Source organism: Rhinolophus hipposideros (genome assembly GCF_964194185.1).
Source record: "Rhinolophus hipposideros genome assembly, contig: HAP1_SCAFFOLD_110, whole genome shotgun sequence".
NCBI classification, from domain to species: Eukaryota; Metazoa; Chordata; class Mammalia; order Chiroptera; family Rhinolophidae; genus Rhinolophus; species Rhinolophus hipposideros.
This window is the reverse complement of record NW_027668972.1, coordinates 239,220-251,941: the sequence shown is the minus strand read 5'-3', so window position 1 is coordinate 251,941 and position 12,722 is coordinate 239,220. Positions and strand designations below refer to the sequence as shown.

Below are 12,722 nucleotides of genomic sequence, written 5' to 3'. Positions count from 1 at the left end.
ACACCAGAGACTGGACATTAATGAATGCCAACTATAATTTTATGTGTATAATGTGATGGCTCGGTGTGAGGTCGGGGTGGTGGTGCATGGGGGGAGGGGGGTTCACGGTGTGAGGGATGTAAAAATAAAATAAAATAAAATAAAACTATAAAAAAATAAAAAAAAATAAAACAAAAAGGGATCCTACTGAATGGAGAAGATATTTGCCAATGATATATCTGATAAGGGGTTAATATCCCATATTTATAAAATATCTCAGTCAACTCAACTCCAAAATAACAAACAACCCAATTAAAAAATGTGCAGAGGACATGGAGAGTAATTTTTTTAAAAAGGACATACAGATGGGAAACAGACATATGAAAAAATGCTCAACTTCACTAATCATTAGAGAAATGCAAATAAAAACCGCAATGAGATACAACCTCACCCAAGTCAAAATGGCTTTCATCAACAAATCAACAAACAACAAGTGCTGGCCTGGATGTGGAGAAAAGGGAACGCTTATGCACTGTTGGTGGGATTGCAGATTGGTGCAGCCACTATGGAAAACAGTATGGAGGTATCTCAAAAATCTGAGAATGGAACTACCCTATGACCCAGCAATTCCACTCCTAGGTATCTATCAGGAGAAATCCAAAACTCTAATTCAAAAAAATTTATACACCCCTATCTTTATTGCAGCACTATACACAATAGCCAAAACATGGAAACAACCGAAATGCCCATTGGTAAACGATTGGATTAAGAAACCGTTACAGTTATACAATGGAGTATTTCACAGCCACGAAGAAGAATGAAATCTTACCATGCAACAATATGGATGGACGTAGAGAACATTATATTAAGTGAAATAAGTCAGACAGAGAAAGACAAATACCATATGATCTCATATGGGGAATCTAAAGAAAATAATAAATGAATGAACTAATCAGAAACAGTCTCAAAGACACAGAGGAAAAACTGAGGGTTGCTAGATGAGGGGGTGGGGATAAGGGGGAAAGTCACGGGATCAGAATGAACAGTTGGTAACCACAAGAGTGCCACGGGGATACGAGAGTCAATTTGGGGAATGTAATCAATAATTTCGTAAAGATTATGTAGGGTATCCAATGGATACTTGTCTCATTAGGGAGACCACCTCAGGGATGATGTAGATGGCTGATCACTGCACTGTACACCTGAAGCTGAATAATGAATGTCAAGTACAATTTACATGTACATATAATACATATACATATTTTATATAAAAAATATATATATACATACTATATATATATATATCTTATATAAATATATATATTACATATATATTACATATAGTTACAAGAAGCGGAGTACAGCATTAGGAATAGAGACAGTGGAAATGTAATGGCTGTGTGAGATGTCAGAGAGGCAGTGGAGGGGGGAGGGTGTTATGACTGTGTGAGGGATATAAATGATACATGTCTAGCTATTACATTGTTTTGTGCACCGGAAACGAATAAAAGAATGTGAAAAACAGAAAAAAACAGTAAACTGGAAAGGGAACAATGAAAAGCTTCAAAAAAAAATAAAAAAACAAAAACTATCTTACAGAAGAAAAAAAAGATACATAGAAACAAAGGAAAATGAAAATACATCCTACCAAAATTTTGGGGATGCAGCGAAAGCAGTTTTAAGAGGGAAATTTATATCATTACAGGCCTATCTCAAGAAATAAGAAAAATCCCAAATAGATAACCTCATCTTTACATCTTATGGAGCTAGAAAAAGAAGAACAAATGAAACTGAATGTCAGCAGCAGAAAGAAAACAATAAAAATCAGAGCAGAACTAAATGAAACAGAGAACAAAAAGAGAATAGAAAAAATTAATGTGACAAAGAGCTGGTTCTTTGAAAAGATTAATACAATTGACAAATCCTTGGTAGACTCAGTAAGATAAAAAAAGACTAATAAAATCAGAAATGAGAAGGGAAGTTATCACGGACGCCACCGAAACACAAAGCATCATCCAGGAATACTATGAGGGACTACATGCCACCAAATTCAATAACCTAGAAGAAATGGACAGGTCCTTGGAAACATATAGCCTTCCTAGGCTGAATCATAAAGAACTGGAAAATCTAAATAGATCGATCACCACTAAGGAAATTGAATCAGTCATCCAAAACCTTCCCAGAAGCAAAAGTCCAGGACCAGATGGCTTCACTAGTGAATTCCACCAAATCTACAAAGAGGATATAATACCTGTCCTACTCAAACTCTTCCAAAAAATTGAAGAAGAGACAATACTCCCTAAATCATTTTATGAGGCCAACATTACCGATACCAAAACCTGGTAAGGATAACACAAAAAAAGAAAACTACAGACTATTATCTCTGATGAATGCAGATGCAAAAATCCTAAGAAAAATGCTAACAAATCGAATGCAACAATATGCTAAAAAGATTATTCATCATGACCAAGCAGATTCATCCCAGGTGCACAAGGATGGCTCAACATTCAGAAATCCATCAATGTGATTCATCCCATAAACAAAATAAAGGACAAAAATCATATGATTATATCAATTGATGCAGAAAAAGCATTTGACAAGATACAACATCCATTTATGATTGGATCACTTAATAAAATAGGTATAGAAGTAAAATACTTGAACATAATAAAGGGCATATATGACAAACCCTCAGCTAATCTCATAATTCATGATGAAAAACTGAAGCCCTTTTCTCTACGTTCAGGAACACGACAGCGCTGTCCCCTATCACCTCTGCTTTTAAGCATAGTGTTGGAAGTCCTCGCCAGAGCAATCAGGCAAGACAAATAAGTAAAAGGCATCCAAATTGGGAATGAAGAAATTAAATTGTCACTCTTTGCAGATGACATGATGCTATATATAGAAAACCCTAAAACTTCACCAAAAAGCCATTGAAAACGATCAACAAATACAGTAAAGTTGCCGGCTACAAAATCAATGTACAAAAGTCCATTGTATTCCTATATACTAACAATGAAATCTCAGAAAAAGAAAGCAAAAGAACAATTCCTTTTGCAATTGCAAGAAAAAGTATAAAACACCTAGGATTAAACTTAACCAAGGATGTGAAGGATTTATACGCTGAAAACTATAAGACATTTTTAAAAGAAATTGAAGAAGACACAAAGAAATGGATAGACATTCCATGCTCATGGATTGGAACAATCTACATAGTTAAAATGCCCGTATTACCAAAACAATATACAGATTTAATGCAATCTCCATCAAAATCCCAATAGCACATTTTAAAAAATAGAACAAAAAAATCATCAGATTTGTATCGAACCACAAAAGACATCAACAGCCAAAGGAATCCTAAGCAAAAAGAACAATGCTGGAGGTATCACACTCCCTGACTTTAGCTTGTACTAAAGGGCAATAATAATCAAAACAACATGGTATGGGCAGAAAAACAGACACATAGACCAATGGAATAGAATTGAGATCCCAGAAATAAACCCACATAAATATGGACAGACAATTTTTGACAAAGAAGCAAAAAGCATACAATGGAGAAAAGACAGCTCCTTCGATAAATGGTGCTGGTAGAATTGGAAAACCACATGCAAAAGAATGAAACAGGGCTGAAATCTGTCACCGTGTACCAAAATTAATTCAAAATGGATCAAAGACTTAAGCATAAAACCTGAAATAATAAACTGCATAGAAGAAAACATAGTTACTAAACTTATGGACCTTGGGTTCAAAGAGCATTTTATGAATTTTATGACTCCAAAGGCAATGGAAGTAAATGCTAAAATAAATGAATGGGACTATATGAAACTTAAAAGCTTCTGCACAGCAAAAGAAACCATCGATAAAATAAAGAGACAACCAACTGAATGGGTGAAAAAGTTTGCAAACAGTGCCTCCGATAAGGGGCTAATATCCAAAATATACAAGGAACTCATGCAACTCAACACACAAAAAAACAAACAACCCAATTGAAAAATGGGCAGAGGACCTGAAGAGACATTTCTCCAAAGAGGACTTACAAATGGCAAATAGACATATGAAAAAATGCTCCACATTACTAATCATCAGAGAAATGCAAATAAAAACCACAATGAGATATCACCTCACCCCATTCAGAATGGCTATCATCAACAAGACAAATAGTAACAAGTGTTGGAGAGGCTGTGGAGAAAAAGGAACCCTCATACACTGTTGGGGGGAATGCTGGCTGGTGCAGCCGCTATGGAAGGCAGTGTGGAGGTTCCTCAAGAAATTACAAATAGAATTACCACATGACCCAGCAATCTCTCTCCTGGGTATCTACTCAAATAATCTGAAAACTTTGAATCATAAAGACAAGTGTGCTCCAATGTTCATTGCAGCTTTACTTACGGTGGGTAAGACAACGGAAACAACCAAAACGTCCTTCGATAGATGAATGGATAAAGAAGTTGTGGTACATATAAATAATGGAATAGTATTCGGTGGTAAGTAAAGATGAAATAGGACTATTGCTAAATGGGGTCTAATGGGGTGATGGAAAGAGAACTGGCTGGCTGGTGACCACACAATGTGAGATATAGATACTATATTACAGAATTGTACACCTGAAATCCATGTCACTTTATTAACAATTGCACCCCAATAAACTTTAATTTAAAGGAAAAAAACCCTCAAGTGGTGATATATTATAAAATGGTTCACAGTGACACATTTTCCATTACAAACATAAAACAATGGTAGGGGGAACACTATTAAATTTTACAAGTGCTACACAAAACTAAATTCAGAGTAAAAAAGTTAATTTCACACAGGAGCCTTTTACCTTGGTACCAACATCCAAGAGTCCATCGTCTGATATAGCCCGTGAATCATTCCTGCCAGGTTTCCAGGAAAGACTTTAGGGTAAAAATACACAACAAAAACAGTGAGTGCATTCCTTTACAAAAACAACAAACACAAAGGGAGCAAAATTCAGCTATCTGCATAGGAAATGAAGTTTCTTGATATGATTAAAATTTAGACGATGTTCTAGAAAAGCTATCAGTTATCTATTGCTGCCTCCACCACTCCCAACTCGTGCAATATTTAATGAAGAGACACTCTAAGTTTCCATAACAAAGAATGACAGCAAACATGTTGGCAACACCTGAGAGTACCTTGTTTTCACCAAAAGTCCTGAAGGCTGAATTGAAAACGCAATTAATAGCTGACAATAGGAACCTGAACTGGGACAAAAGCAATGACCTAAATCAAGGTAGAATGATACACTGAGCCTTCTCCACGGTCTGTCCCTGGTTCAAAGATTAATCTGTGTGGGTCAAAAACGGCAGTCTTGCTTCTTTAACATAGAAAGCAGTTACCAAACTTACCCCATTCCTTGTTTTCACTCAAAAACACTACAGTGAGGTCCCTGAAATGCATGAAATGTTTGCAACTTACATGTACAAAAGTCAAAGAACAAATATGTACGTTGTTAGCCTCCCCACTCCCAGATCACTTGTCCGCACAGCTTGCTGGCAATCTCCAAACTTGAAAACTTCAGCCTACGAAGGCATAGACTCCTGAAACAAGGTTGGGCTCAAATGACCCACAGTAGGAGTTCTCTATTTCGCTGTTCCTGGAAAACAAGCTAAATGGAGCCTCAGTCATCCACTCCCAACACAGGCATGTTACCACCTACCCAACTCCATTACTGTTTTCACAGTAATGCCCAACCCTCCATCTCCATGGGAAGGACATCAGCGCGTTGGGCAAAGAGGTGGAGGTGACGAGACACCTGCCGTGGGCCATAGATCTATGTAGTTCAGCAATCTCCAGTGCCTTTGGACTCAAGGGGACCCCCTCTGTAATTCCGGGTGCAGGTGGAAGATACCACATTCCTACTTGCTATAAAGAGAGTGTTTCCAAAGGCTCAAAGGTTTAATATGTTTTCACACAAACCTTAAATTTTCCTGGTTCCTCCAATTCAACAAGCAAAACAGCAGCAGCCTGTTCAGGCAGGACGCCCTTGAGACCCTTATTTTAATCTGCTTTTTTAGACAACTACCAACATCCTGTGTCCTTCCTTCCTGTAATTTCTCTTTACCTTGTCATACCCTACCATTCTGATCTCTTTTCCCTCATCTGATGTCTAATCTCTGCTCTAAGAGCCTTATTCCTATCCCAACCTGTGTTGTTCCTATTGAAACGTGGATTCCCCTGCTAATTCCATTCTTAGCCTCTTCCATTGCATTCACTAGACCTTTCCATAATTAAAACACTCACCCAAAGGATGATAAAGAAGGAAGTGTACTGGGCTTAGAAACCTATACTAATCTCATTTCATCACTCACTGTAGTCAAATAAGTCACTTCAATCTCTTGGAGTTCAAACTCCTCATGTGATCAACCACTTGACCAAAACATTAATGGCAGCATGAAGTACTAGGGGTGTTTGCAATAATTAATTGATAACATTCCTTCAACACCTGGAATTCTATGTATTTTTGGTTCTGTCTAGAAAAATGGAGAATACTTAGCTGGCAGAAGTGGAAAAAAATAACAGCAACAAAACTACCCCGAGTAAAGCAGAGAAAAAGGTAAAAAATCAAGAAAAGTCATGGAAGAAGGAAGAAAGACTAGAAAAAAAGAAAAAACTTCCTAGAATGAGGGAAGCGTACTAGCTTAAATGGAAACACAGTAATGGGAGTCAGTAAGTAGAAAAATCAATGAAAAATATCCTCTCAATTTCTGCTGAATTAACACAACAGTGTATACATAGATGATCTTCACTTACAGAACAACGATTCGTCCCAAGAAGGGTACATCGCATTATCCCTGAAAACATTTATCTGATTAGGTCTTGCTTATGTACAACCTGTGGTTCTGTGGCCACAGCGAACTGACATCTGCCCTCAACACTGATGGTGAAAACAAGGTTCTCGTGACTGCTGCAATTGTCAAGTACATTAAGACAGAGCTTGGGCTAACTGGGCTTGATAGGAAACTTCTAAATCAGCACTAAGGCATCACTAAACGGGACTCTCTGAGGCCACCTGACTTGTACCTGAATCTTGAATCCAGTCCTGTCCAGGCACTTCTCAGTATAGGCTGAGGGACAAGAGAACGGACTTGGGAAACCAAGCAGGCTGAAGGTCACATCACATGTCAGCCACTTGGTAACTATGGAATCAGGGTTAAATTAATCCACCTCCTGGAACCATACTCCTCTAATGAATAAAAACGGCCGAACGGCACAGCTACTTTGCAAATCTACTGTGCCGACGACCTGGGATAACCAATGTTAGGCACATAGTATAGGGTCTAGCCCAGAGCAGAACACTCATTAAAGCTTACTGGCTTCTCTCCGCAGTCTCTTAGTTAACATGCAATTTTAGAAATCCATAAAATCCTACCTGCTTGCATGGTCGCATTGAGAACACTCATCCACTGTTAAAAGAAAAAAATTCAAATACATTGTAAATACACAATAGAAAAACACAGAACTTTGAAAGCATCAGACTGAAGTGATGAAAAAATATTTCTTTGGGAACACCCCTGAAGACTATAGTAGAGTGAATGTTACTGATACAACTGGTGGGCAATTAATACATGAAGAACTTTTACTTCCTCTCCTATATATATGTGTGTATATATATTCATATTTATATATTCATACATATATACGTACACATATGTATGTACATGCATGTACTTATGCATGTTTGTATGTATTATACATTTATATCTAATGAGAGAAAAATAAACGTGATGTGCAATCATTTGATAGCTACAAGTCAAGTGCTACTTACAATGATTGTAATCCTTACCAAACCCATCGGAGTGAACGAAAATGGTATCAGTAGTAAAATCACTATCATAAACTAACACGGTCCAATTTAAATAGCATGATTTTTCTGCACTTCTGTCATGAAGAGCAGTTAGAAGAGAGTCCACTTGTTTTGCTCTGACACAGTACCGCTGTGCCGCTCTTCAGTCAAGGGTGTTCAGTTTAGGATGAAACACCCTGTCATTAGCAGCTTAGTCAAAGGCAGTCTGCTTTGCAGCACGGCAAAACACAGGAAACAGACTCTTTCTGGCCCTCTCTCCAGTGCAGGATAAGTATGAAAGACTTTGCGATTCCAGTTTTATCAAGTCTAACCCCTGAGACTGTTTCCCTCCATTGCTGGAGAATCTATCCGGCTCACCTCATAGAGCAGGAAGGTCCAAAGAGTTATTGCTGTACAGCAGCGTGTGATGCCATTTTTCTCATCCCTCCCCATAGTGGCAAATGTGTATAGAAATCATGGTTTTTTACCTTGTAAGTCATATGTCATCAAATCCTAAGCCGATGAATAACAGCAAACAAACAAACACCCCCCCCCCCAAAAGACAAAGAGGTTATCTTGAATAACTACCTTCAATGACCCTGGAGTTTTAAGTTTTTAAACAGTCAAAAAGATGGCCACTGTATGATTCCAACTATATGATATTCAGAAAAAAACAAAACTATGAAGCAGTAGAAAGACGTGTGGCTTCCGGAGGTTAGGGAGAAGGGAGGGCTGAGGAAACGCCACAGAGGGTATCTAGTAGTGGATCTAGTCTGGGTGAGACTGGAAGGGGGGAGACCTGTCATTATACGTTTGTCAAACCCCACAGATTGGACCACAGCAAGAGTGAACTCTAACGTCAAGTGTGTGCTGTGAGTGGTCATGCTGAGTCAGTGCAGTTCATGGGTCGTCGTGAATGTACCACCCGCGGGCAGGGTGTCAACAGTGAGGGAGGCTCTGTGTGGACGGGGACATGGGTTTTGAGGGAACTTTCTCTACTCTCCACTCAATTTTGCCCTGAACCTAAACCTGCTCTAAAAACGAAGGCTTACTAATTAAAAAAAAAAAAAGTTTTCCACTGAACCTGCTATTACCAGATATGAACACATTAATGCTATTTTCAAAATACAGTCACCTTGAAAATGAATATAAAGATCCAGTATCAGAATATGATTATTCACCCAACCGAATGAAGCATATGAAAAGCCATAAACAAAGCAAGTGATTTTTGGAATACTTACACAAGAAAATCACTGATAAACGTGACTGAACATCTCGCATTAGCATGCTGAATAGGGATGCCAAGTGAATCAAAATGGAATCGTCCCTGTACTTACAGGACAACTTTGATTCTCATTGTAAATCAAAAATCATTGTGCTGATTTTATTCAAAAGCTATATTGAAACATTAATCACACAAAAAGATTGTAATTGCCATGGTTATTGCCATAGTAATGTATGTACAATACCTTTGAAATACTCACGAAAAGGCAAAAAAGTAACCAGCACTGCAATTTTTAATGGATGATACAACCAAAACCAGTACCAAGGCACGTCACCATATTACTTGCTATTAAAATAAAATTTTAAGCTACACCAAAAATTAAGTCATGCCTATAACTGCTGTGCAGAAAAGATTTCATACAGCAGGCCTGACTGCTATCCTTTGAAAGTCCTGCTTGAATGGCTGGCCCTTGGCTGGTATCTGGAAACCTGCATATGGGGAGGGTTCCCACCATTCCCTAACTAAGTGTGGCTCACCGTGCCTGAAATGCTTGTGCAAACAAGGTGGTTCATGCTGGACACTCGCTTTCCTTCTGGGAATCAGGAATGTTAGCACCTGCTAGGGGGACGCTGCCTATGTGACTGGCGTGCCATGAAAGCACTCCATGAAGGCACTGAGTCTAATGAGACTCCGGTACCACTAGACAGCATTTCACATGTGGTGCCAGAATTTAACAGTGGGGAATTAAGCACATCCTGCTAACTCCGCAGGACATGCGTCTTAGAAACTTGCGCCTGGTTCCCTCCTGTCAGACACTGTCACATACACCTTTTCTCTTTGCTGATTTTGCTCTCACTGTAATAAATCACAGGCATTAGTACAGCTATAGGCTGAGTCTTGTAAAGTGCTCTAGTGAATAACCAAACCTAGGGGTGGTGTTAAGAATCTCTAATAAATGGCATTATATGAAATTTTCATTCTTTGGGTTGATGCTTTCTACATGATTAAGGTCAGAAGGTGATTTTGCAGATTACCTATCATTAAATTTGTTTTTTTTTTTATTCTTCTTTTGCAGATTCCTGTAGAGCTAGATATATTTGAATAAAGGCATAAAGAGGATAAATGAAATGATGTCAGAAAATACTGTAAAACAAGCAACCATCCTATTTTAATCAGAATAAAAAATAAAACATCCTAATGACAACATGTTCTATCAGTTCCTATATAGCAAATGAAGAGATCACACTGTCAATTTTCTACAACTAGGTAGGGTTTATGTCCTTTTTATAAGAGTTATGAATCAATCAAGTAACTGGGATAATTACAGAAAAACATATAACTATCACTTGTAGTATAATAATGTACACTGATTATAGAGTTCCTTTGCTTTCTAAACTTCTTTATTGCTTATAAAACTAAAAACATAGCTCTAGTATGAAAAAGCAGTGGTTAACAGAATATGTGAAAAGGAAACAAAAAATTATATCCATGTAGGATGAGTTACCCATGGATATACCAAGAAACTCAACATTCAGAGGAAAAAAACGTGTCTTCCCTATTGACCTGCTGTTCTTCTCTCTCCATCTGATAATGTCCTAGTCACTCTTCTCATGTCCCATTGAAATGCTAGTGCACATTCTGGAAACCTAGGAATCATCTTAGTTTTCTCACTCCCCACTAACTTTTTACATTCAATCATCACTAAATTGTATTAACCATAACACTCTCCAGGCTCTGCTTTATTTTTCCACAGCCACTGCCCTAGTCAAACAGGGGCTCTTAGCAGATGGCTTTCACAGGGGGAAGAAATGAAACACCACCGACTCTTATTGTTGCTTCCTAAATGAATAGGATTTATTTTCAGCAAAACAAATGAGAAAGACATTAGCCAGCAAAGACCAACATGTTAAATTGAATAAATTAACCTTCCTGACTTTTTTTTCTTTCAAAATGGATGGGTGAAAAATATCACAATGGACTGATACTAGTCCAAGGAAGTAAAAGCTTCCTTTGTCTGCCACTTATTTTCATGTGCTTTTCTTCAATCTATCCTCTATGTGAGGGGCCAGCAAACTCCAACCTGCCATCAATTTTTGTAAATAAAGCTTTACTGTAGCACAGTCTTGCCTATTCAGTTGGCCCACGACTGCTTTCACACCATGATGGCAGATTTGAGTAGGTATGACAGAGACCACATGGCCTAAAATCAGGCCCTTTACAGAATAAGCTTGCTGGTCCCTGCTTTATACCACAACCAGAGTGTCCGAATGCTGTCTCATCTTGTTCCTAGTCTGCTCAAAACTCTCCCATGATCCCTGCAGTAACCATTGCTGAGTCCCTGCCCACTTGCCATTTCTTCATCTTCATTCTCACTGGAGAACCACAATGCTGTGTGGATATTTACTGTCCCAATACACAAAGAACATGGCCTCTCTCCAGCTCCACAAAGAAAAATGATTATACTAAGCTAATCACAGTGACTGCTTTACCCCTAACTGCTGTGGGAACCAGCATGTGCTGTACCCTAGCCTGGAAATGTTAAGGGATATACTGGCAGCCTCTCAGTCTTCTTCCTATTTAAAAGAATCACATAGCTGAACATCACCGTTTATCAGGGAAACAGATATCAAAACCACAGAGCAATACCACCTCATTACTCTCAGATGGCTACCATCAAAATGGCACCATATAACAAATGTCGGCAAGGAAGTGGAGGAAAGGAAAAACAGAGCCTGCACTGTTTTTGGATTTGTAAATTGTTATATTCACTGGGGGAAACAGTATGGAGATTCCTCAAAATATCAGAAACAGAACTGCCATGAGATCTTGCAATTCTACTTCTGGGTATTTGTCCAACAAAAACCAAAACAGTAATTTGAAAAGACATCTGCACCTCTATGTTCACTGCAGCAGTATATATAATAGCCAGGATATGGAAGCAACATAGGCGTCCTTCGATAGATGAATGCATAAAGAGGATTTGATATGTGTGTGAGGTGTGTGTGTGTGTGTGTGTGTGTATACAGTAATACTATAACTGATATTAGAATAATTAACTCATCCTTAATATAACTGATATAATAATAACTCATCCATAAAAGATGAAATCTTGCCCTTTGTAACAATGTGGAAGTTCCTAGAGGTATTATGTTAAGTGAAAGAAGACAGAAAAAGACAAATACCTTATGATCTCATTTATATGTGGAACCTAGAAAAGCAAAACAAACAAAACAGAAACAGACCCATAGCTACAAAAAAGCAACTTGATTGTTCCCAGATGAAAGGGAGTTGAAGAGATGAACGAAAAAGAAAGTGAATGAGAAGTACAAACTTCCAGTGATGAAATATCTAAGCCACAGGGATGTAGTTAACAGCACAGGGAAAATATCAATAATATTACAGTCACTTTGAAGGGTGATAGATGCTTACTAGACATATTGTGGTGATAACCTCGCAAGGTATATCAGTGTCAAATCACTATGTTGTACACCTGAACTGATATAATGTGGTATGCCAACTATATACCACAGAAACGCAGTCCTTCAGCCTTTGGATATTGTCCTGTGAGAATATGATGCTTGGAGCCGTTGCTAATTAACCAGCCAGCAAATGAGACTTAAACAAAACACTGACAACCTCACAACTGAAACAGGGACAACAACAGGCAACTCATGGCATCACAGAACCACCAAAACCATCCTGGTGCCTCCT

The 12,722-nt window shown here is 38.2% G+C and overlaps 1 protein-coding gene across 3 annotated transcripts in view; it reads right to left on the bottom strand.

Moving 5' to 3' along the window:
- LOC308495725 (uncharacterized protein) overlaps positions 1–12,722 on the bottom strand; it is a 45,576-nt gene that overhangs the window by 16,208 nt on the left and 16,646 nt on the right. For all 3 annotated transcript variants that reach the window (XR_013993038.1, XM_081080709.1, XM_081080710.1), the window contains 2 exons: positions 7,373–7,406; positions 4,802–4,874 (listed from right to left, as the gene is read on the bottom strand). Coding sequence is in view for 2 of the 3 variants with exons in the window: in XM_081080709.1 (XP_080936835.1) it covers positions 4,802–4,874; positions 7,373–7,406 (107 nt within the window). In the remaining variant the exon portion in view is untranslated. The remainder of the gene's footprint in view (positions 1–4,801; positions 4,875–7,372; positions 7,407–12,722) is intronic.